This window comes from Salmo salar, chromosome 09 (assembly GCF_965601325.2).
Source record: "Salmo salar chromosome 09, fSalSal1, whole genome shotgun sequence".
Taxonomy (NCBI): domain Eukaryota; kingdom Metazoa; phylum Chordata; class Actinopteri; order Salmoniformes; family Salmonidae; genus Salmo; species Salmo salar.
Genome location: NC_138299.1, coordinates 12,259,244 through 12,285,962, shown reverse-complemented (window position 1 = coordinate 12,285,962; position 26,719 = coordinate 12,259,244). Strand labels below are relative to the sequence as shown.

General features: G+C 41.8%; 2 protein-coding genes across 4 annotated transcripts in view; both read left to right on the top strand.

The window, feature by feature from the left end:
- Positions 1-20,254, top strand: part of mboat2a (membrane bound O-acyltransferase domain containing 2a) — a 74,260-nt gene extending 54,006 nt beyond the window's left edge. For all 3 annotated transcript variants that reach the window (XM_045723373.2, XM_014210199.3, XM_045723374.2), the window contains exons 4-13: positions 579-674; positions 5,257-5,312; positions 8,992-9,046; positions 11,428-11,611; positions 13,211-13,403; positions 13,931-14,034; positions 14,139-14,203; positions 14,509-14,641; positions 16,872-17,023; positions 17,844-20,254. In XM_045723373.2, coding sequence (XP_045579329.1) covers positions 579-674; positions 5,257-5,312; positions 8,992-9,046; positions 11,428-11,611; positions 13,211-13,403; positions 13,931-14,034; positions 14,139-14,203; positions 14,509-14,641; positions 16,872-17,023; positions 17,844-18,030 — 1,225 coding nt within the window. In that variant the 3' untranslated portion in view covers positions 18,031-20,254. The remainder of the gene's footprint in view (positions 1-578; positions 675-5,256; positions 5,313-8,991; positions 9,047-11,427; positions 11,612-13,210; positions 13,404-13,930; positions 14,035-14,138; positions 14,204-14,508; positions 14,642-16,871; positions 17,024-17,843) is intronic.
- A 1,566-nt stretch (positions 20,255-21,820) lies between these two features.
- kidins220a (kinase D-interacting substrate 220a) overlaps positions 21,821-26,719 on the top strand; it is a 116,207-nt gene continuing 111,308 nt past the window's right edge. The window contains exon 1 of the mRNA XM_014210197.3: positions 21,821-22,017. The gene's annotated coding sequence lies outside the window, so the exon portion shown is untranslated. The remainder of the gene's footprint in view (positions 22,018-26,719) is intronic.

The window sequence follows — 26,719 nt, the reverse complement described above, 5'->3', positions numbered from 1 at the left end:
GGTCTGATGAAACCAAGACTGAACTCTTTGGCCTGAATGCCAAGCGTCATGTCTGGAGGGAAACCTGGCACCATCCCTATGGAGAAGCATGGGGGTGGCAGCATTAGGCTGTGTGGAAGTTTTTCAGCGGCAGGGACTGGGAGACTAGTCAGAATCGAGAGAAAGATGAACGGAGCAAAGTACAGAGATCCTTCATGTAAACCTGCTCCAGAGCGCTCAGGACCTCAGACTGGGGAGAAGGTTCACATTTTTTTGTATTTTATTTTTGTCTAATAACTTGTTTTTGCTTTGTCATTATTGTGTGGTAGATTGATTGACTGGAACCCCCCCCCATCAATTTTAAAATAAGGCTGTAACAAAATGTGGAAAAAGCCATGGTCTGAATACTTTCTGAATGTACTGTATACTTGCATACATATGAGAACATGACCAGTGACTCTGACTCTCTTCCTATACCCACACTAGCACACTACCTAGTATGAAACAATATATAGGGGGGTGCATTCTGCAAAGTATGCTAGTACAGACATTAGAATATGTCTGACCTTTGACTGACATTATCTCTCGTCTCTTTGCAGGTTATGCTTCATAGTTGCTCTGGGTTACCTCAGCTTCTGTCAGATAACCCGGGTCTATGTCTTTGACTATGGCATGTACTCTGCAGACTTCACCGGGTAAGTACTACCTGTTGTGTTGACAATCAATGACATTCATAGGCATTGGCATGGAAAACCAGCAGACATGGCAGTCCTCAAAAACAGGAGTTGAATGACCATGGGAGTCAAATATCAGTAGTACCACATATCCAGCGGAGAGAATCCCAAACGCCAACAACTTTATACACTTAAATGTTGTGTAATAACAAGATGTTGAATCGAGTGAAATGGGGAGTGTCAGTGAATGGTTGTATCGCAGTATTATCGGTTCCCCGGGGGTATATTGTTCCATCTCCTCCGGAGTGTCTGGTGAACCAGACAGCCACACACACGTGCTAGGGCGGGGGTGGTCAGTTGCTAAGCAACCCCAGTAGGAGACCCACGGCATCACAAGTGCAGACCGCCCTCTTTTCATTTCTTGCTTCTTCCTCTCCATTCCTTTCTTCTCTAGTTTTTTTTTCCCCGTACTCATCTTTTTTCATGAAATGCCAGTGACTAAAAGCTTGTAAATGACTAAGGCTGTGTCTAGACGTGCCATTTCATGAAGCTTTTGTATTCTGATCATGGAATTCCAAATATGTCATGCATCTACACCTGCATGTAAACAGTGGTGGAAAAAGTACTCAATTGTCATACTTGAGTAAAAGTAAAGATACCTTAATAGAAAATGACTCAAGTGAAAGTCACCCAGTAAAATACTTCTTTAGTAAAAGTCTAAAAGTATTTGGTTAATATACTTAAGATATAATTTACAAACAAATCATTTGTGTTGAGGGAGTCCACCAGATCAGAGGCAGTAGGGATGACCAGGGATGTTCTCTTGATAAGTGTGTGAATTGGACCATTTTCCTGTCAAAATGTAACAAGTACTTTTGGGTGTCAGGAAAAATGTATGGAGTAAAAAGTACATTATTTTATTTAGGAATGTAGTGAAGTAAAAGTTGGCAAAAAATATATATATATAGTAAAGTACAGATACGACTTAAGTAAAAATACTTTAAAGTACTACTTAAGTACTTTACACCACTGCATTTAAATATGTCTACCGTGCCGACATTGTGTCCGGATTCCCTTTTCCCGCACTATATTCAAATGCAGTATGCATTCTGCAAATGGTGGAACAGGCTAAATCTGATAATAACAAAACAACAACATTGATGGCAGTAGCCAATTACTGTAGCTAACCTCTTTAACTAGCCAGCAAGCTAGCGGGATTGCAAACAGGTTAGCATAACTAGGGTTGCACATTTTGGGGAATAATCAGAGGTGGAAACTTTCCATGGGAATTAACGGGAATTAACAGAAATGCAAATTAATATTAATACCATTTAAATGTAGATGTTTTTTGCATTGGATATATTTACGATATCTTATGAAGACAGAAACCTTTTACCTTATCATAAGTAGGCATAATTACAAATGATTAAATCCTTCCAATTGGGGGAGAAAAAAAAAGAATTTAGTTACGAATTGAATTTTAATTGAGTTGACGCTTCACATGGGATGATTTCACTGAACAACAAAAGAAAGGGAATATTGAATGATCCCCAATGATCTGTAAAATGATACTCAAGAAACTAAAGCTTTGGTTGTCTTCCTCTCAGGCTTCCATGTCTTCTCCCTGGACCTCCTCAATGTCCACCTCTTGAACATCAGACTCTGAGGCCTCATCTTCCCTGTCACTTTCCAACCTAGTTGAGGATGGCTCGTTGTCAGGCTCAAAAAGCCTCAAATTTGTCCGACTGGCCACCAATTTTTCAACCCTTGTATTGGTCAGCCTGTTGAGTGCTTTGGTGTGTGTGTTCCCAAACAAGGACCAGTTGTGCTCTGAGGCGGCTGATGTTGGTGGGATTTGGAGGATGATTGAGGCAACAGGGGAAAGAGCCTCAGATCCACAAAGTTCCTTCCACCAGGTGGCTGTTGAGATGTTGGCACGACTGCCATATTGCATCTCCATCCCAAAGCCCTTGCTTGGAAGTGTGCTTCGCCAGACTGCCAAGAACCCCTCATCCAGGCCAATGTGGCGAGACACGGTAGTGATGAAACCATAGGCCTTGTTGATCTCTGCACCAGACAGGATGCTAATGCCAGCGTACATGGGGTCCAACATGTACGCTGCGGCGTGTATGGGCTTCAGGCAGAAGTCTAAATGCTTTTTGATGTATTTCAGAACTGCGGCATACTCTGCTTGGAGCAACAGTGAAGTGGGCAGGGCAGTACGGATTTCTTCTCTTACATCTGCAAGCAGAGTCTGAACATCAGACAGGATTGCATTGTCTCCCTCAATCCATGTAATGGCTACTGCTATAGGTTTCAGGCTACTTACCACTCTCTCCCAAAATACATCATCCAGGAGGATCCTCTTGATGGGGCTGTCCATAACAGCAGACTGTGATATGGCCATTTCTTGGAGAGACTCCTTCCCCTCCAGGAGACTGTCAAACATGATGACAACACCACCCCAACAGGTGTTGCTGGGTAGCTTCAATGTGGTGCTCTTATTCTTCTCACTTTGCTTGGTGAGGTAGATTGATGCTATAACTTGATGACCCATCACATACCTAATCATTTCCTTGGCTCTCTTGTAGAGTGTATCAATTGTTTTCAGTGCCATGATGTCCTTGAGGAGCAGATTCAATGCATGAGCAGCACAGCCAATGGGTGTGATGTGAGGGTAGGACTCCTCCACTTTAGACCAAGTAGCCTTCATGTTCACAGCATTGTCTGTCACCAGTGCAAATGCCTTCTGTGGTCAAAGGTTATTGATGACTGCCTTCAGCTCATCTGCAATGTAGAGACTGGTGTGTCTGTTGTCCCTTGGGTCTGTGCTCTTGTAGAATACTGGTTGAGGGGTAGAGATGATGTAGTTAATTATTTCTTAACCATCCATCAGAGATGATTGCAATACAGTCTGCTTTCTCTATGATTTGCTTGACCTTCATTTGAACTCTGCATCCGGCAAATGAGTAGATAAAGCATGTCTGGTTGGAGTGGTATATGCTGGGCGAAGAACATTCAGAAATCTCTTCCAATACACATTGCCTGTGAGCATCAGAGGTGAACCAGTTGCATACACAGCTCGAGCAAGACATTCATCAGCATTTCTCTATGTTCCTCCATTGAGTCAAAACAACTTCTGATTCCAGGAGGACCATGAGCTGTTGCTATCGATAAGGTGTTCGATTCATCATTTTCACCTCGAATAGAAGTAGAGGGACTTTTGTCAGAGCTTGCTAGTTGTGAGCGCTGAGGCAACTTTATGCACTTGGCCAGATGATTCTGCATCTTTGTTGCTTTCTTCACATATGATTTGGCACAATATTTGCAAATGTACACAGCTTTTCCTTCTACATTAGCTGCAGTGAAACATCTCCACACATCAGTTAGTGCCCGTGGCATTTTCCTGTAAAGATTAGAAAAAAAGAGTAAAAAATACAATTCCATGTACAGATAAATAGTTAAGCAGTTAGATTAATGAATTGCTTTGTAAGATTAATGTTTTGAAATGAAACATGTATGGAAACAGGTGAATTAACACTCCTCAGTAAGCAGGCTCAAGCAAGCTAAAACCTACATGATAGCAAAAACTAACTACCAGAAATGAACAAGTTAGAAATGATTTAAACACACTTTGCTGTAGGCTAGTATTTACTAGTCAACAAAAAATCATGTATGTCATATTTTATATGTTCACCCCACCCAGTAGTGTAATCAAAACTTACCAGAAAGCATGTAGTCCTTGGCTCAGACAGTGTAGTAGTGTGGGCTCAATAACATCTCAGTAGTGTGAAAGATCTTGAGAATCAGCTGTACATGTGATGGAAAAATGCACTGTGCATGCAAAGGGTTGCAATTCCATTGAATTGGGGATAGTTTAACCAAAATATTCCACAAGACCTAGAATTGCCTTATATGTATCCCACAAAAAAAAGGTTCACTGTTATCAGCTAACTTTTTTTGATGACTTTAAGCAACATTTTTCAAATTCCCGGGCTTAACTTCCCATGGAGAATTTCAGGAGAAATTCTGGAAATTTACCGGAACGTTTCAGACCCTTTGCAACCCTAAGCATAACTCTAGCGTAATAGGTTTTCTAAATCAAGTCAAACCTAATTGAATATTTACTTTCTCTCTGGCTTGGACGATTAGGGCACATCATATTAATCCGCTACCAGCTATAACCTTATACAAGCTTTGTGGCGTTATATCATTTTGAACGACTGATTTTCTGTGCAACCTACAACTAATGAATCTTAACATTTTAATAAGGATAGTCTTTCACCCCGCAGTTGTTCTGTCATATCCTGTCTGTATTACATACTTGACACTGTGCCATGTTGTCTTTAGGGCATATACAAAAGTGGACGCATACTTAAAAGCAGCATGAAGTCATTCAGTTGCATTATACAGAGTGACATGCTAGCTACAGCAGTGCTCCCAATGCACTGGTAAATGAATAATGTATGCCTGATGGAGATGGGATGTTATTTTGTATGTGATTATGTAACGAGAAGCTCGTTCCAGTGTAGGTGAGCAGAGGCAGTCAGGTGACCATAAGTTGATGTGATTTGTTGACTCCTCTCCTGTGTTTCTCCTATAGGCCAATGATGGTCATCACTCAGAAGATCACCAGCTTGGCGTTTGAGATACACGACGGTGAGACGTGTATGTGTGTACTTGTGTGTAACATGAGTTAGCTAAGGAACTGAGTCATGGCGATGGAACATGTTGTTTGTCATCGATTTAAAGGCTGGTCATGGCAGTCACGTGGGAGTTGAAAGCGGCAGCAGATGGAGAGGTAACACTGTGATTTGATCAAGTTTCCTTTCTGTCAGACAGCTAAAGCTATGCATAGTGAATACAATCTGCAGTCACCTTCAGAGGGGATATGAACATCCCATTTTAATGTTTTGGTTTCATCTGCAAGGCCTGTTCGAAGGAGAGTTTCCGTCTGTCTCCTTGTCATCTTGCAGACAATAAATAGTTCCCTTTATATCCAGTTTCTCATTTTATTATTTTTAATTGAAATGAAACATTATATACCATTTTTTAAAACCTCTCTTTGGGAACAGATTTCATAATACAGTAATTGATACAGTAGTGCTTGTATTGTGAGGAATGTTTTGAGTGGACTCAGTGGAGTGAGCAGGGGTGGCAGTGTAAACAAGCTTATGTAACGAGGAACGTTACACGTTCTCCCTCCCTCCCCAAGTTCCTATGTATGCATTTCCCTCTCCCCTACACCAAATCATCCATGATGTCAGATACTGTATGCATAGAGAGAAGTGTGTGCGTGCGTGCGTGCGGTGAATGGGGATTACATGGCTGTACTCCTTTCAAGTCCTGTAAAGTAGAGCGCCAGCGTTAGAAGTCTGAAGTAGCCAAACGGCCACAGCAGCTAATTAAGGATGGAGAGATGGGTGTCGGGAGGACAGGATTAGAATGAACCAGTGTAAGAGAGGCTTAGGGGAGTTGAGGCTGACCAGCTCCTCCACTTCAGTCAAATGGCTTCAGGTGGTGTGTGTGTGCATCCAGTGTTTTAGTCGCAGTGTAGGCTATTGATTCTCCTCATAACTAATGAACATCTAAAACCATAATCCCTATTCTCTATGTGATGTCACAGTGAACACTGCATGTTCTTTTTCTGTCGGGGGAAGCATATAATGCAGTGGTATTTAAACTTTTTCATCAGGGACCCCATGTTTTTCACCAGAAATTCCGGGGACAACTTTTTTTCCAACATCATTTCTGGCGACCCCCACCCCAAATCTAATGGCGCAACCTTATCATAAAATTTCAATTTTTTTACATCAACAAATAACTTTCAATTCATTACATTTGTATCTCTTATTAAAATGAAAAGGCTCCAATAAATACATTTTTATTTTTCAAATGATATTTTTCAAAAACGTGTGTCTATTGTCCCATGCAATGATGTGTCATGTTAAAAATACAAAAACGAAGTATTACATGATGCGTAGTGTAATCACTTATGTGCAGAGTGGGCACCCAAGTGAATGGGAAAGGTAGGGAATATCAACAATTTCGCATTCAAGTAAAATGAAAAGATGGGCACCATCTAAAATGATCAAATTAGACGTTGCCCATCTTTCCCATTCATTTGGGATTGAGGCATATACCAACTAGCCCGTTTATAATAGCAATAAGGCGCCTCGGGGGCTTTGTGGTATATGGCCAATATACCATGGCTAAGGGCTGTGCTTGCGCATCGTGCCTAAGAACAGTCGTCGCCCATCTAGTAGATACCCATAGACTTCCACTTATAGCGCTAACGCTAGTTAGCATTGGCTCACAAAACTACCTCTTAACTTCCGTCATACTGGACACAGACCGATACAAATGAAATCCACGAGTTCATCTGAATATGGGGGAAGTAGATAAAGGACCTCTGTGCTAAAATCCCAAAGTATCCCTTTTAAGGCTTTACAGTTGCCTGTGTTTTTTATTTTTTAGCTGTGTGGTTGGCATGATTTACGGTCAATGTGTGTTCTGGAGTATTGGGTGGAATAGCGGCTGGTTTGAGTTTAATCTGGTTATTAGCTGAATGGCAGTGTGACCATCTAGTCCTCTGTCCCTCGGCAACACAGTGACTAGGGTCTGGTTTCAATGGTGGACTCTTGGCATAGAGGAACTATGTCACTACTTTATCCGCTTGAATCAAATACTAAATGGTAGCTAGCAAGATGGAGAGTTATTTTTAATGAGTCATTTCCCCAAGTGGCTAGTTGGCATCAACTACCTTAACTGAAACGACTGAAAAGGTTTTTGCCTGGAAAACTTTGCTTTTGAATGTGTCCCTCGTGATTTGTTGGGAGAGTCCCCGGTATCTTTTGTTATCGACGTAGACCGTGACGTAGACCGTGACGTAGACCGTGACGTAGTCCCTCTATGCCAAAAGAGTCCATCATTGAAACCAGACCCTAGTTGCTGTTGCATTGGGTCAGGTTTTCAAGACGACCTCAGTCTCACTAACAGTACCGGTAGCACTCTGACTGAGACCGATGGAGATGGGCTCAGGCCACAGCTAATTTAGGCCCTATACATTTTAGGGGAAAGAGAACAAAACCACAAATCACCACAGTGGATCTGTGCACTAGGTTGTTTTCCCTTTTTTTCTGTTTTTCCCTCTCTTTCTGTGCCGCACACATTTTGTAGCTGAAGAAATGTTTTGCATATGACTTATCCCAATGATTAAATGTTGCTGAGTGACCAATGGAGCACACAGCAATTAGGCTTGCTTAAAGCTGTTGTACTGGCGTGATCTGATCTCAAATTAGGCTATATTACCACATAGGGTTGCAAAATTCCGGTAACTTTCCCCAATCCTGGTTGGAAGATTCCTGGGTTTCCTGCTTATTCCAGTGTAAATCCATGAATCTATCTTCAGGATTTCTGGAAAACTGGGAAATTTTGGGAAAGTTAGCAGAATTTTGCAACCCTATTACCACATCAATTTACACAGAGATATATGGTTTATTCTATTTCTTTGGTTAAACTTAGCAAGAAAAGAAACGTCCCTTTTTCAGGACCCTGTCTTTCACAGATAATTTGTAAAAATCCAAATAACTTGACACACTGTTTCCCATGCTTGTTCAATGAACCATAAACAATTAATGAACATGCACCTGTGGAACGGTCGTTAAGACACTAACAGCTTACAGACGGTAGGCAATTAAGGTCACAGTCATGAAAATTTAGGACACTAAAGAGGCCTTTCTACTGACTCTGGAAAAAAACAAAAGAAAGATGGCTGGGGTCCCTGCTCATCTGCGTGAACGTACCTTAGGCATGCTGCGAGGAGGCATGAGGACTGCAGACTAGGCAGGTAGCCTAGTGGTTAGAGCGTTGGGCCAGTAACCGCAAGGTAGCTGGGTCGAATCCCCTTGCTGACAAGGTAAAAATCTGTCGTTCTGTCCCTGAACAAGGCAGTTAATCCACTGTTCCCCGGTAGGCCGTCATTGTAAATAAGAATATGTTCTTAACTGACTTGCCTAGTGAAATAAAGGTTCCATTTTTAAAAAAGGTATGAAGTGCACTATATTCTACAATGTATAAAATAGTACACATTTAAAAAAAACTCATGAGTAGGTGTGTCTAAACTTTTGACTGGTACTGTATATATATATTTTTTACTCTATTGTATTGCAATCAACACCCGATGAGTGAAGAATATTTTTTTTGTCAAATTGAAATGCATACACTTCTTACTTACTGTATTAGGAGTTGACTATACATTAAAAAAATATGAATAATTGTCAAAGGGTTGGGATTGGTTTGGTGCAGTCATGTGACCACACTCTCTGTGTTCCCATAGGCTTGACGAGGAAGGAGGAACAGCTGACCCCCAGTCAGAGATGCCTAGCTGTCAGGTATGTGATCCAGGTATGTTTTTACTCTCCCAGCTGGACTAGAGACAGTTCTACTGCCGTACTCAAAGCTATGAGCTAGGTATTAAAATGTTTACTGGGGGATGTTTATTTGATTCGATTTGACAATTTTAAAGCACAATACAACCACACGTGGACACAATGCATTTATAAATCAGTGACACAATTGTATTTCCTTTTTTGGTCCCCTTGTAAATACATCAAAACTAAATATATACACCAGATTTATAACATTAAAACAAATACGGTCACTGGTAAAGCTTATGGTAGCCACTAGCCAGTACTCATATCACATTGTTTTTGTTGTCCACTGATATTTGTTCTGTTTCTTTATTGGGTCTCTTCTTTCTTGCTCTCTCTCTCGCTTTCTCTCCCATTGTAACAAAGAAGGGTCTTTTTTTTCTCAACTTATACTCGGATTCTATAATAATATTGAGTGAGACTATTGAATGCTTTGGACACAAGGAACGATTATGTTGGCACCATGCCCACAAATGTCGCTCACAACAGGATATTTGCTTCTAAAGAGGAATAAGATGGAAATGATTGCCTCTGGAGGAATCTGATGATATTCTATTTTCTTCCCATGAAATGACAGAGCAGAATGCTCTTGGTATCAACAATAATTAGAGCGGTTATTATGACTTAAACACCCCACGGCTCCTCTCACAGTCACAGGGGCCGCGAAGGAGTTTGTATCCCTGCTCCAAAGGGTACCCAGCCGTTCCTTACGTCCCGTGTCGTCCAGGGCTCCGGACTAACATTTTCCCCTGGTGGCACTAACTTCTTCAGTTCGTGGCACCAGCCCATGATTTGGTGACCACCCCCCCCCCCCCCATATTTTGATATGCAACCTAATTCAGTGATTGTCATGAATTTTGGGTTGACGATTAGGCTATTTCTGTTATATTTTACTGTAAAAATAGGGGTCCAGAATTTTGTTTTTTCTTTGTTCAATATAGATGAATTTGCTTCAATAGAGATCAATCTTTATATGCACTAATATATATCGTCCTAATTCAATTTGTGCTAATTCACCACCTGAGGAAGTGGAAACTCTGAACACATTAGCTAGATCACAAACTCTAAATATAACACCTACTGCTAGTAGCCATGTATTAATCTAACAATGAATGTAATGTCCTAAAATAAATTATGCCTAGTGGACTTGCGATAGCCAATGCTCAATTTTGCGTGTAGGGCAGGGCAGAAACTTTCAGTACAGGAATCATGAAGATAAAACCATGTATTTTGTTAAACAAACTGCATTATCTGCCCCCCAAAAAATAGGACATTTTCATTGAGGTGACCAGGTAGAATGTACGGCTCGCAGCCGTGTGAACAACTAAAAATGTAACTCGGCCAAGTTAAAAGGGTCCAATTTGGAGCCCTGCAGTCAGGAAACTGTCAGAGACCAAGGAGTTTATACAATGGGACCACCAACTACTGTGCGAAAGGAATTTAATCTAAGAGTCGTTTTGGCACTACTTTAACAATATCTGTGCAAGTTTAGTAGGACATTGAACAAAATTTTGCAAGTCATCCTTAAAAAAAAACAATACAGAAAATGACATATCATTGTCAAATCAGTCTTGTGAGGTACATTAGGAGTTAAAAAAATATGTTTTACATATGTCATCTGCTCAACTACAGTGCAACCTGGCCAACCCTTTGGCCGAAATACCTTAGTTATTGGGACTTTGCTGCTTACCCTCCAGACAAACCCCAACCTTGCTGTACCTCCACCACCACACTCAACAGATTGCACTTTGCAGGGAAAGGCCTCACTTACTCCCTCCAGAGCCAGACAGATGCAAATGCAGCCAGTGCAACAAAGCCCCTTTTTACACATTTTACAAAGCCCCTTTTACTCCCTCAAGAGCCAGACAGACACAAATGCAGCCAGTGCAACAAAGCCCCTTTTACAAATGGGCTCCTAGAACTAAAAGCACCGCACCCGTCCATTTTGACAAAAGTCTACGAATGCTCTGAATTCACAATCATACTGGATGTGTCTGCTGAGTCACCTCAGAGTGAAGACTAGGTCTCTACTTGATGGGTGTTCACTATGGCCATGCTACAACAAAAGTGCTGACGCACGTGCTACTTGTTTCTAACCTAGGGTCAAAGCCGGGGTAGGGGTAATGTTAGCCCTACTTACCGTACTAAAAAGACACGTGGATAGAAACGACGAGGGTAACGTCAGATGGAAGGTAGGTTAGAGTGCTCAGAGAACGGCGTCCAGCACGTCCACGTTTTCTCGCGTGGCCGATTTTAGAGACGACCCGCCGCTTGACGCTAACAGCTGCCTCTCTTTGACATCTGCCTCTCGTCTCATTCGTTGTCTCATCCTCTTCCCCCAGGAAGATGCCCAGTCTGCTGGAGTACCTGAGCTACAACTGTAACTTCATGGGCATCCTGGCCGGGCCCACCTGCTCCTACAACGACTACATGGCCTTCATCGAGGGCACGGCCTACCAGCCTCGCCACCTGGAGACCAACGGGAAGGAGAACGGGAAGTACAAGCATACGGAGCCCTCGCCCAAGGTACCACAATGCCAGTCTCTTTGTTAAAGCTCCCCCTACCAGGATGAACCTAATATAATAGATATGTTGTCAATTTGTCTTCAACTCTGGTCCTGGATTTTGTTCTAGTCCAGTCCTAACACACCTGGGCTTGAGGATTAGGTGAACTAGTTGTCTTAGTGCTGGACTGGAGCAAATGCCTGCACAGCCTATATTTCTAGGAAGAGTTGGTGATCATTGGTAGTGTGAGTTAGGTCTTGCATAGTACATAGTGGACAAACAGTCACAGTAAAGCGTGTATTTGTATTTATTAGGGATCCCCATTACTATTCCTGGGGTCCAAACACATTAAGGCACTTACATCACACACAAAACAAAAGATAAAACAGTACATCATATAACATTTGGTACCCCACTACATATCTACAATACAACATGTTTAATACCACCATACAACAATATTACAATGTACGTGTGTGTGTGTGTGTAGCGTGCGTGTCTCTTCACAGTCCCTGCTGTAATGTGACATGGAACTTTGGCCAGGAAAAACTCAAGGCCCTAGTTATGCCGTCTTGTATTTCAGAATGGAAACACTGTGCTTTTCATGCCTGGAACAACCAGTACCACAGTCCTTTGTTTAGAAATGCAGCTCTCATTCCAATGAATTCAACTACAGATGCTGAAAGGTTCCAATGAGACGCCACCAAGACAGTCACCGTTCTATTCTCTCCTAATCCCCACGATGGTCTTATCGCCAGGTTACCAGACTAGACTGAGGAACTCACAGCCTGCATGTCAATGAAGGAGCTTATTTTGCATGATAACCGCCAATGAATTGTCTTTTCTTATAATATTTGGTTTCACGGTTGAAGAAAAATGCCTTCTTACTCTGTGTGTGTGTGTCTACCACAACAATGATAATCTATATAATGTGTCGTTTCCTCGTTAAGATGGTACAGTTTAATTACAACCCAAATAAGCTGTTACATCCGGACGGCTCGAGAAAATGTAGCGTGTCCTTTCATCCCTCGTAGCGCTTCTCAATTATTCTTACATCGTTGCCATTTATAATTGATATCTCACTCAAGAGTTTGAGTGTGAAGTTGTTCCTGTGAGAGACTTATAACAGATATTCAGTGAAGGGACACAATACAAGCCGTGCTATATATAGAGTTCTCAGACAGCCTAGCCTCGCTGAAGTGTTGGCGTTTTGTAAGTGAATTATAGGCTAATCTTGAACAGAGGTTGCAATTCAAGACGGCAAAACACAAAAGCTGCAACACAACACGTCCAATATTTCCTGCTGTTGTACATTATGGGATAGGCCTATACCTGTTAAGTTCCTCGCATCCCCCAAAGCTGATATTTCAGACGTTAACTCGTTAAGCTCATGTGGTGGGTGAACCCAGTCATCAAAATGTGGTTACTTTTTTCGTTTTATTGACATATTGTTCAAATCTTCACATATCTACGATAAAAAGACTTAAAAAATGTAAATACAAAAAAATGTTGGTAACCCTAGTTTGCAGGTATAATCGATGATCTGGTTATAATGCTTCTTAAGACTGTCATAAGCATGCATGGCCTCATGTCTTAAAATCATCTGTTTCGCCTTCACAGAACAACGTGATCTCCAAGCTGTGTACTTGTGCCATCTCCCTGGCCATCTTCCTGTCCGTGTCTAAGATCTTTCCTGTGGAGCGCTCCATCGATGACAAGTTCATCGCCTCCACCCCCTTTATCCTCCAGGTCTTCTATCTGTACCTCTCCATGCTGGCCACCCGGCCCAAGTACTACTTCATTTGGACCCTGTGTGAGTGCACTTTAATATTATTCATGTGACTAAATGTGAAATAAAAAAAAAATGTTTTTCTGGGAAGTATTTGGAATTTGAAGGCTGTTGGGGGATAATTATGTGGGTGCTACTTTATTTTACTAGGTAGGTCAATTAAGAACAAATTCTTATTTACAATGATGGCCTGGCAAGAGGCAAAAGGAATGGGGATTAAAAGTGTAAGACAAGACGGACAACAGACAGAGGTTTTGGGCATTTGAAGGCTGTTGGGGGAGAATTATGTGGGCACTAGCCACCCCATATAACAAATCAGGGTGACATTGCCTCGGATAGTGGCCCTTCTAAAGTCACAACGAAAAAATTTGGGCACCTTTTTTTGAGTTGTGTTACACTGCCCTCCTGTGTCAATGTGGAGAACCATACCCCTCAAAGAGCCTACTACAGTCAAACAGAATGGTCTTGACAGTGAGGGATATTGTTATTCTTTGTTGGCCTCTGCCATTCTGCCTGGTAACCTTTTTGGTTGTTTTTTCCCCATTGGACAGCTGATGCCATCAACAACGCTGCAGGCTTCGGCTTCAATGGCTACAACAAAGATGGCACACCAAGATGGGACCTGATATCCAATTTGAGAATACTGGACATTGAGGTAAGCCTTTTTTATTATTCACATTTCACTAGTACTGTAGAAGTAGGCTATTATTCAGTATTTAGGCTACATTCACTACTTCAACAACATCACTCTCTTTCCAGTTTGCCACCAGTTTCAAGATGTTCCTCGACAACTGGAATATCCAGACAGCGCTTTGGCTCAAAAGGTAAAATGCATCATAGACCAGATTACGCTGTACTATCTCACAACAGTAGTCATGTATATAGTAGATATACTGTCATGTAGATTGTACAATCACAGATAGTAGGCTTATATCATTAGTAACGCTGATAATGCACTGAATCAGCTAGCGTCTGGGCCATTATCTCTACACAGGTTGGGATGCTAATGCGTTTGTTAGCTTCAGCTAGTGTGCTAATGCTAGATCTGCATCACGTGCAGTCAGGCTGAGATTTTTAGTCTTGTGATTAGCATTAGCGGGGATGCTAACGCTATATCTGTCTTCAACAGGGTGTGTTATGAGCGCTGTCCCATCAATCCCACAGCGGCCACCTTCCTACTGTCAGCCATGTGGCACGGAGTGTACCCCGGGTACTACCTTACCTTTCTCACGGGAATTGGCATGACCATGGCAGCACGGGCAGTGAGTAAACACAGCTGGTGTTACTGACCTGGAATCATATCTGGGTTGTCTGCACACCTCAACTGCATTAGCTCTTTGAGCTGGTATTTTGGTATTTTATTAGGATCCCCATTAGCTGTTGCAAAAGCAGCAGCTACTCTTCCTGGGGTTGACAGAAAACATGGAACATGACATAAGAATTACATAAATTAAAATACATTTTATTTTAAAGGTACAAGTAGCCTACATATCACTACCAATACATACCCAAACTATCTAGGTCAAATAGGGGAGAGGTGTTATTTTATCTGTTTTTTAAAACCAGGTTTGCTGTTCACTTGAGCAACATGAGATGGAACGGAGTTCCATGCAATAATGGCTCTATATAATACTGTACGCTTTCTTGAATTTGTTCTGGATTTGGGGACTGTGAAAAGACCCCTGGTGGCATGTCTGGTGGGATAAGTGTGTGTGTCAGAGCTGTGGGTAAGTTGACTATGCAAACAATTTGGGATTTTCAACGCAATGTTTCTAATATAAAGAAGAAGTGATGCAGTCAGTCTCTCCTCAACTCTTAGCCAAGAGAGACTGGCATGCATAGTATTTATATCAGCCCTCTGATTACAATGAAGAGCAAGACGTGCCACTCTGTTCTGGGCCAGCTGCAGGGATAGTGTCCATTATGTAATCATGTCCTGTATAGTAATAATAGCAGAGGTGAGGCGTGATGGTGTCCAGCTGCAGTTTAACTAGGACTTTCCTCACTATGCACTGGACCACACGACTGGACAATAATGAAGATGAGACAAAACTAGGGCCTGCATCACTTGCTTTTTGGAGTGTGGTGCCACAACATTGTGATCACTGCATCCAATGGATACGGATACAGCTTTAGAACAAAGTTCTACAGTATTAGTAAAAATGTGATCAATACATGTGGTTGATCTTGTTCCTGTAGTGTTTGTAAACACCCTGGTCGGTTGTTTAATAACCTGAACCTCGTCATCTCTACGAGCGAACACGAGTTCTCGGGTTTTAGGTAGGATTACATTGGTTGTCAGTACAACTCAAAAACGGCATTAGCCCTTTGAGCTAAGCGCCGAGGTGTTAACTCGGGCAAAAACAGAAATCCTCAGGTTTCACGCAAGGTTACAAAAGCACATAATTGATGTCTTTAGCTGGTGTTGCCCCATCTCATTCGTCAATGCATTTGTCAGTCACCATTAGCTCCAAAGCAGACCTTAAATTTGATAAACATTCCACCATTTTACTTTTATTATTATTATTATGTGCAGATAGATGACACGGGGAGACTGAGCCGTGACCCTGTTCTTATTTTAACGGGAGACTATAAAACTACAGGTCCTGGGCACTGGCCGCTAGGATTTAAAGCTCATACCCCATTGCACAGTGGTTGTGTGGATGGGCGTCTGCTTACGCGTGAGCAATACGCGAGCAAGGGTGTGTGTAGCAGTATGATAGAGCTCGAGATCACAGGGTAATGGACAGAAGGATCACCATGGTGACAGTAGGAGAGTCATAGAGGACAGAAAGGCCTTTGGCAGACAGTGTCCCTAGATAACTTCCACCTCTCCTCAATACTCGGCTCCATTCTCCGTCTCATCACATCTAGGAATAACACTACCACAAGATGTCATGATACACAGAACTAGAGAGGGACTTTTTTACCGTTCCCTCTCCGAAAGTGTGCACTTTGCACTCACTTACCCTCATGGATTCATTTAAGCATTTGGATTTGGTGTAGGCATGGGAGTTTCCATGCGTCATGTTTGTTAGACCAGTGCATTCTCGTACAAACCACGAGGGGGAGTGAATGAGTGCAAACCTCCTGTGAGAACGGTAGCGAATCGCACCTCAGCCATGTCCTGAAAAAATGATTTCAGGAAGACGAAGCTCTACTTTTGAGATTCATATCGCTACTCTAAATACAGGTCATGGTTGAGTTATGCACTAATGATGAAGCACATTGCTTCTGTTCATGTAAGATAAAGAACGGGGTCAGTAAACCTCTTGTTGGGAGTTTGTAATGGCTACAACATGCCTATTAAGTCTGAAAGCTGATTTTATTTCGGTGCCTTCACTGATGGGTCTATCTTTTAGTCTCTAACCTCCATCTTCTCAACAAGTTTTGTTTTTACTTTCTGCATCTTAATAAAGTCCATGCAACATAATGGTGTGAGGCGTTTGCTATGCGATTTATTCACAATTTATTCATTTGGCTCACTTCCAGCTTAGACACAACATCAGACCGTACTTTCTGGGTTCAACGACACACAAGAGCGTCTACGACGTCATCACGTGGGCGGGGACTCAGGTGGCCATCTGCTACACGGTTGTGCCATTCGTCCTATTGGCCGTTGGGCCGTCACTCAAATTCTACAGGTGAGTGACATTACTGATTCCACATGCTCTACCAGCACTATTGAAATGTAATGCATAATGTAAGAAGTTGTTATATGTAACAATGTAGGCCTATTTTCAAAACAGTAGAACTTTTATTAACACATGTGTAGACTACAAAGGTGAGTGGCACATGGTGTGTTGGGTCCTAAGAATCCTGGGAAGCACCACCAAGTTCAAAACCTCTGTAAATTTTATGGGACATTTTTACAAATGCCTGTTTAAAAAGGCAGGCCAATAAAACGGGTGAGAACGGCACAGGCAGGCACACGGCACAGAGAATTAGCTCTGTTCCCCTTTAGTGTCCAACTGTTAACAAGACCACTTAATGACTAGAAGACGGGGATGATTCACACGGAGAAATAAGAGGGGCTTTATGCATTCAGGGCACTCCAGTAAAATGGAGGCACATATTCTGTCATCTGCCAGGGTGAGGAGCGTATAAAACCCAGTCATTAAACAGGAGAGTTTGGGGGACGGCTGGCTGCTGAAATGGAAGGAAAGAGTGGACCTTGAGGACATAGTGTTCCCATCATCACAAATACACTGTGACTGCAGATATATAAAACTCAGGATTTTCTATCCCATTAGGATTAGCTAGCATAACTTGTTGGGACCCATAATGAGACTATCATTTGTATTCACAATGACATTTTGCTCTTCTGGAATCTTTACGCCACATAGAAAACTGTCCTCGGCATGCTCTTTCAGCGGCTTAGGCCTGGGTTTGTGAAGAGTGCTATACCGAACAGATGACATTGGATTGATTGATTACTTCACTGATTGATTTCTCTCTCGCCAGGTCATGGTACTACTGCATACACATAGCATGCTTGCTGCTGGTGTTAGCCCTTCCGGTGAAGCCATGGCACCTCCGCGCCAAGGAGGAGCAACAACAGCAGAACAGCCTACAGGGGGGGTTGACCGGAGACCACAACAGCCAATGCATCACAGACAACAACTGCAACCAGAAACACAAAGCCACATGAGACCCGGGAGGAAGCCCCTCCAACCCCACACCTCAGAGCTCAAACCGGCACAGAGACAAAGTGCAGCGATTCTTTGAGACCACAAAGAACCAAAAAATTGACAGGAACACCGGAATAACGGACAATAACAAACTCAGTTCAACAACAACCCATCAAACCTTCCAGTAGCGAGGAACGACAGCAAACCATTATTTGGAGAAATTAGAAGTAACGACCGGAATGGATAGAGAAATATCCGAGGGCCACTAAACGGCTAGGATCTAATGAGTGATAATAATGACATTAGCGATGATGCTAATGGTGCAATGCTAAATGACAGAATGCAAAGCTGACTGAAGTTTCCTTACCTCTATGTACTGCTAACAAGTTAGCGGCTAGGCTAGGTGTAGATTCTGCAGGCTGAGAAAGGTTGTGTGGAGGGGGAGCGCTTGTGGCATTGGGAAATGGAGTTGCAGTTTGACCTCGAGTGTAGAGGGCGATATACAGGCTAGTCAGACATCGGTATCGAGAGGATTTTTGTCAGGGTAGGAAAACGATGTAACCTCTACTAGGAAAAAAGGTGTAATAGAAAATTGAGAGAAATATATGAAAGAAATAACTTTTTTGTCAGATGCCAACTTCAAGCAGGCCTTAGGATCCTCTAAACATTGTTTGATAACTGTCACTTTTCTTTTGTATCTGCTGCTTTTTTGGAATGATACTCGTTCTTTACAGAGGAGGGTTCATTACAAAGGGAGTGTATTCACGGTAACTGATTTTAAGGGCTTTTTTTGATATGGGGTTAATTCTGTGTAGCTTCCTTGTTTTCCTACTGTATCTGATTTCAAACTGTTTCCTGTATCTGATTACAAACTAGGTTTCCTCTAGGTCCATATGTCTTGCCTACCTCTGTAACATCAGTTACAAGTTCAGTTCTGTTAAACTGGTTTGAGATCTTCATATAGGCTTCTAGTTTTACTATGAACTCAAATGGAAATCTCCACCTAGATTCGTTTTTGAATCCATAGCCTCGAAATGAAATTCAACAAACTGTATTGTTTGTGACCTAATCACTCGTGGACAGACTGACCAAATGATGCAAGATTTTAGTTCTGGGTTAACCAAGATTATTTGACCTTACTGTATGAGTAATTGGATATACTGTAGGATGTAACGTTTACTATCACAATACAAATAGAGCTGATTATGAATTACCTTTAACATTAAAGGTTGGGCAATATGTATTTGACATTTAGGAAGCCTACTGTATGTAAAATTATTTGTGCGTATTTGACATAATGGGAATGGAAAACAAACATAATTCTTATGCTCCAATCATGAACCCTAACTTGTATGCTCGCTTGTCTTGTGACCCTCTTAATAAACAAAAAAAATAATATTTCAAGCCAGATCCCAGACAATAAGCCACAACCCAAGAGGTTCCCTCATTACTATAATGTGGAAAACACTGGTGTACAAGAGTTCTATCAGGTGGGTCCAACCAACTCTTCCATGAGAGGGGTGTTAATTGTGGTGCAGAGGACAGCCCATGAGCATAACCTACACGTCCTGATTAATGTTCCACAGTGCCCTGTTTCTGGAGAGGAATGGAACATTCCATCTCATACAGTACAGGCAGGCATTGATGTGGCATAGCCACTTCTTTCTGACTGCACACCATTCATTAGCTGGTAAGAGTTGGGAACCAAGATGGGAGCCAATGAACCAGTTTAGGGGTTTATTTTGTGATAATGCGTAACAACCATGAAGCAGATTTGAGTTTCCAAATGTAATCTTTTCCTAACGTGCATACTGTACTCCTGCCATAAGTGTGTGTATGTGATTTTTAAATGTTAATGTGGTCTATAAGTGTATTTGTAGTCAAGGTGTAACTGCCTAAGGGGAAATTTGTGCCATCTTTACCAGCAAGTTGATAATTGCACTGCATGGCCACCCAAAACGAGCCTGGTGAAACCAGACGTAACACTACGCTCATTATAGCTTGTGTAGTATTCTGTCTGGTTTAACTAAGCTTCCCCAAACCAGCAGATCAATGCAAACTGCTCCATATGTCCAAAGTGCCATGTCATAAATGGCCCCATATATGTTGTGTGTGAAAGCATAATGGTTATTTTTGTGTCAAGAAAGAAGAAACTTATGGAAAGATTTGTATAATAGTACTTAAACTGATTTATGTCAAAGGGAAATTATTTTTTAAATACTAATACAGAGATTTTAAACCAGAGTTCTCACTCGCCTTCTTTTGCACCTTTGGTTGGAATGTGAGCGTGGAGATCTATATGGGGGAAGAAGCCAAAAAAGGGATGGGGGGGTCATAGCCAGGATAGAAATATTTCATCCATATGGGATTATTGGAAGTGGTTTGTTTTAGGGTGCATCCTAATAGTTTAACATGGATTACTTTCCTTGTCTCCTTCCTTTCATCCTCACTAGTCTGGAAATGTAGGACCGGTGAAAGCACTATGGTAGATGCCCTAGCTACCATGGCTACCAGCCAAGCTTCCACTAATCTAGCTCTTTCAAATTGGTATAGATGGAGGAAAGGAGATGAAGCCATTTTGGACTATTGAGATGCACGCTAAATACTGTGTGTCTGAATCTGGCCCTGTAGCTCACTGGAAAGGGCGCTTGGCAAATGAGCTAGTTGACGAGCGTGAAGTCACTGGCCTGGACCTAATCAAAAGCGGAGTGGAAATGGAAAGGCTTGCTTTGTTTAAAATCTGGGTCTATGAGATCCCTCTCATTTCCTAACCTAAAACAAGAATCCTCTGCTGTGAGTGTGTGAGAGGTTCTGTATAGCTATCGCTCAATCCATCTCTGTTAAACTTTGAAGCATTTGTTTTAGTCATGTCTATCTTGGCCAGGTCGCAATTGTAAATGAGAACTTGTTCTCAACTTGCCTACCTGGTTAAATAAAGGTGAAATAAATAAAAATGGTAAAATGCAGACTTGGGAAAAACATGTAAGACATCACATTAGCCTTATCCCTCCATCTACCGTCAATGCCCCACTTGACTGCTAATAATCCTAATGTATCCCTTGTCAGTCAACATGGCTCTGAATGCTATATCAGTTTTGGATCATATTTGGAATGCTTTCACCAGTCCTCTCCCAGGTATTAGCTATCATTATTTAGTCGGTTGTATAATGCGAATTACTCTAATTCCAAAAATCCAGACTGAGATATGTTGTTGACAACTGAATAGTATTTGTATTTTGTTTACAAAATTACCTTTCCATGTTGCACTGCTTGGTTTCCAGTTTGCGCTAGCATTCTTCTAATGTACAGCTAATTTAGATTAAGAAAATGTATTGTTAAATGGATCTTTCGAATTACTGACCTAGTTTTGAAAAGGTTGAGGAATGTCTACTCTGCCATTGAATTATTTTGTCATTTGGTAACACTGAAACATTGACCACTTTTATACTTTCTGGTAATATTGCTTTTTTTTTTGTAACAGTCAGTGGCTGTTAGGTCTATGTATTTTTGTTTAGTCTAAATGTTTCAGTTATTCTGGTCTGTGTCCGTGACTTTCTTGGCAGTACTGATTTAAACCAGCTGATTTACATTTCTAGGTTACTTTCAGTGGTTCATAGTAAGGCTATAACACCTACTCTTTCATCGTGGATTGTATGTACAGCTATCTTGCACTGTAATGTAGGCATATCAATAAACCAGATTACATGACAGGCCAGTATTGAACAACACATTTCTAGCCTTGAACAATGACAGATCCATTTGAAATTTGCGGCGATGAAACTGCCAGGAACCGTGCAGCCTGTTAGCAAAAAAAGTTCACTTTTCACCACGTCACGCCCTCAAATCGTCAAACGTTGTTCTTGGCGAACGAACAAAGCTGGCCTGAAACACTAAGTACAAGAGTGTTGTGGTTTCAAAACAGTGAAGAAACTCAACGTTGGAAAAATGTAAAAGGAAACGGGGTAACCCCGTTTGAACGAGAGGACGTTGTATTGTTTATCGTAAAGGTAAGAAGCAACCATGTTACCTAGCTAGACTGTATTTGATGTTTGTCGTGCCAACAATAGTGGAATCGGGATTCGCCTTCAAAATAAATCACCCATTAACTTGCAAACGGATTTTAAAAAAAAAGGAATTACGCAACAAGGTTGTAATGTTATATACATTCAACAAAAATACAAACATCTGTCATCGCAATCTGGATTAGAATTATGTATTAGAATTGCAATGGGGGCATACGTACATTATGTACAGCCTTACCTATGGATCTTGGGTCCATGAAATGGTTGATCAGCCTACTCAGAACACAAATGAAGAGTTTACACATTCGCGTTAACTACGGACAATCACCTCACTATTCAGCCTATTGTACTTATTGAACATTCATATTGCAATGGACTGCCTTACCCCATTTCGTGGACCCAAGATCAATGGGTATCAGTTTACTTTCAATTTCATGGACCCAAATCCATAGGTAAGGTAGTTGAGCGTTCAGCCCGTTCTCTTATTGAGTTTTGATTGCTGGTCGCGGGATTTGCTAGCAACAACATTGAGTCACTATCAGTCGATTCTTGTAAAAGTGTCAATTCTGTGTACAACTGCGGTTTTTCCTCGGAGTGCTGAAATTCATACTTCATTATTTTTTTTTAACAGGATACAACCTCCCAAGTTTTTCTCGTTTGTGTTGCTCAAATCCGCACGCATGTTGAATCTCAGCGTACGTTGTACGACCAACACACGAGGAAGAAGTCAGTGGTTTTATTTAATAAAAGTTACAAGTATGAATTTCAGGACCGCAGTTGTAAAGGACAAACCGGTAAGGTAAGCGTTTTTAGAATTGACTGAAGGTGACTGTTGTTGCTAGCAAATCCCGCGACCGGTTATCCAAACTCAACTCCGCCTCGATATAAGAGAAAGGAGTTGAGCGTTACTCAACCATAGGTAAGGCTGTACATTTCAAGATGAATGTTAAATACACACAATAGGCTGAACAGTTAGGTGATTTCCAACAGTTGAAGTCCCGCAATAAGAGATACGATAATATTTGTAATCTGTGGGTTTCGCTGAGTAGGCCGATACCCTGGTTCATGGACCCAAAATCAATTAGTAAGGCTGTACAATGCATATAAGTAGGCCTATGTCCCCAATGCAATTATGAAGTCCAATACATCCACAGTGCGATTTCAACTGACTATACTTTATCTGTGTCAAATTAACGGTATTTTTTTGAATTTATATGTTTAGTATTAACTAGTCAATTGGCATGATTCCATTATTTGTATACATTTGCATCAGTTTCAATGGAGGACTTTTATTTTGAACGCGAACCGCCGATTCCACTATTGCCTATGCCGTTCGGCCATCACTCATCCATATATTTATATGTACATATTCTTATTCATTCCTTTACACTTGTGTGTGTATAAGGTAGTTGTTGTGAAATTGTTAGATTACTTGTTAGATATTACTGCATTGTTGGAACTAGAAGCACAAGCATTTCGCTACACTCGCATTAACATCTGCTAACCATGTGTATGTGACCAAAAACATTAGGTTTGATTTAATCCTCACACTGAGTTGTTCGACGCAGTGGTCAGTATTTGGCAGTTCTTCCGCGCTTGTAAAGGCGTCCGCATGCTTCCCAGTCGAAATAGTTCGTGCATATATACTGCTCAAAAAAATAAAGGGAACACTTAAACAACACATCCTAGATCTGAATGAAAGAAATAATCTTATTAAATACTTTTTTCTTTACATAGTTGAATGTGCCGACAACAAAATCACACAAAAATAATCAATGGAAATCCAATTTATCAACCCATGGAGGTCTGGATTTGGAGTCACACTCAAAATTAAATTGGAAAACCACACTACAGGCTGATCCAACTTTGATGTAATGTCCTTAAAACAAGTCAAAATTAGGCTCAGTAGTGTGTGTGGCCTCCATGTGCCTGTATGACCTCCCTACAATGCCTGGGCATGCTCCTGATGAGGTGGCAGATGGTCTCCTGAGGGATCTCCTCCCAGACCTGGACTAAAGCATCCGCCAACTCCTGGACAGTCTGTGGTGCAACGTGGCGTTGGTGGATGGAGCGAGACATGATGTACCAGATGTGCTCAATTGGATTCAGGTCTGGGGAACGGGCGGGCCAGTCCATAGCATCAATGCCTTCCTCTTGCAGGAACTGCTGACACACTCCAGCCACATGAGGTCTAGCATTGTCTTGCATTAGGAGGAACCCAGGGCCAACCGCACCAGCATATGTTCTCACAAGGGGTCTGAGGATCTCATCTCGGTACCTAATGGCAGTCAGGCTCCCTCTGGCGAGCACATGGAGGGCTGTGTGGCCCCCCAAAGAAATGCCACCCCACACCATGACTGACCCACCGCCAAACCGGTCATGCTGGAGGATGTTACAGGCAGCAGAACGTTCTCCACGGCGTCTCCAGACTCTGTCACGTCTGTCACGTGCTCAGTGTGAACCTGCTTTCATCTGTGAAGAGCACAGGGTGCCAGTGGTGAATTTGCCAATCTTGGTGTTCTCTGGCAAATGCCAAACGTCCTGCACGGTGTTGGGCTGTAAGCACAACCCCCACCTGTGGACGTCGGGCCCTCATACCACCCTCATGGAGTCTGTTTCTGACCATTTGAGCAGACACATGCACATTTGTGGCATGCTGGAGGTAATTTTGCAGGGCTCTGGCAGTGCTTCGCCTGCTCCTCCTTGCACAAAGGCGGAGGTAGCGGTACTGCTGCTGGGTTGTTGCCCTCCTACGGCCTCCTCCACGTCTCCTGATGTACTGGCCTGTCTCCTGGTAGCGCCTCCATGCTCTGGACACTACGCTGACAGACACAGCAAATCTTCTTGCCACAGCTCGCATTGATGTGCCATCCTGGATGAGCTGCACTACCTGAGCCACTTGTGTGGGTTGTAGACTCCGTCTCATGCTACCACTAGAGTGAAAGCACCGCCAGCATTCAAAAGTGACCAAAACATCAGCCAGGAAGCATAGGAACTGAGAAGTGGTCTGTGGTCCCCACCTGCAGAACCACTCCTTTATTGGGGGTGTCTTGCTAATTGCCTATAATTTCCACCTGTTGTCTATTCCATTTGCACAACAGCATGTGAAATTTATTGTCAATCAGTGTTGCTTCCTAAGTGGACAGTTTGATTTCACAGAAGTGTGATTGACTTGGAGTTACATTGTGTTGTTTAAGTGTTCCCTTTATTTTTTTGAGCAGTGTATTATGTTTTGGACTTCGGTGAGGGTTTTTTCTGGAGACAAGCCGAAGTCCGGAGCCGAAGTCTACTGATCATTTTCCATCAATGGATGTCGATTTAACTTGTGTTGACTGCTACAATTAAGCAATAAGACCCAAGGAGGTGTGGCATATGGCCAAGGGCTGTGAGGACATAGCCCCTAGCCGTAGTATATTGACCATATATGACAAACCCCAGAGGTGCCCTATTGCTATTATAAACTGGTTGCGAACATAAATATATACATTTTTGTATTCCGGTGATACGCAATCTGATATACCATAGCTTTCAACCAATCAGCTTTCAAGGCTCAAAACACCTAGTTTCTAATTGTAAATAAATCCCGTTTGGGCATGTGCATAACTATAAATAAATCTGACAGGAGAGTTTGAGTGATGAAAGCTGGACAGAAGATCTCAATCTCTGTAACAAGTGTTTCTTGCACAAACTTTAAAAAACGAATGTTAGGCTGTTTTTTTTGCCAATTGTGCTGTTATTATGTTCCAGATAAGACTTCAAACCGTTATAAATGGCCTATTTGCAAGATTGACTTATTTCAATAGGCATAGGCTACTGACTAAAATCTGGGTTTATAATTGCAATTCAACTTTGCCATGGTTTGTTGAGCTAGATGCAGGTAGCCAATAGCCCCTGCTTGGCCAACTAATTTCAGGGAAAAGTCCACATTGAAACTGACATTAAATGTGGAGAATGATACGTTTGTGATAGGGCTGTGACCGTGATCACAATTGATAACTTCCAATTGAATTATCTAAACACGGCCATTAATAATTGCATAATATAAGGCTACAACAAACTGCCAGCTCCAGGTAGGCTATACAAGTGGCACAAATTGATTTGCAATGACTCCAGTGATGGTAATTTCAACATTTATTGTATCAAATGGTAGGCTACAGTAGCATAGAAATGAATAGCCTACTTGATGTCCAACAGGTGCAAATGTAGCCTATAATTTTCCACATTGTCATTTTCATTGTGGACTTTTTCCCATAACAGAAGCATGTGAGGTAGTTCCATAACTTCCATTAAAAATGTCCACTCGCGCAGCGCTCCAGAACCTAGAACTGAACATGATTACAACCCTTCGCTTGATACGGTTATCGATAATAAAAGTCGACATTAGAATGCAGTTCACTTTAAACCTCTTAAGGATCAGCCCCCTTTTTTTTCCAATTTTCGCCTAAATGTCATACCCAAATCTAACTGCCTGTAGCTCTGGCCCTGAAACAAGGATATGCATTTTCTTGGTACCATTTGAGAGGAAACACTTTGAAGTTTGTGGAAATGTGAAAGGACTGTAGGAGAATATAACACATTAGATCTGGTAAAAGATAATACAAAGAAGGAAAAAAAATAAAATTGTACCATCTTTGAAATGCAAAATGTTGTATCAAGACTGCCCAAATGTGCCTAATTTGTTTATTAA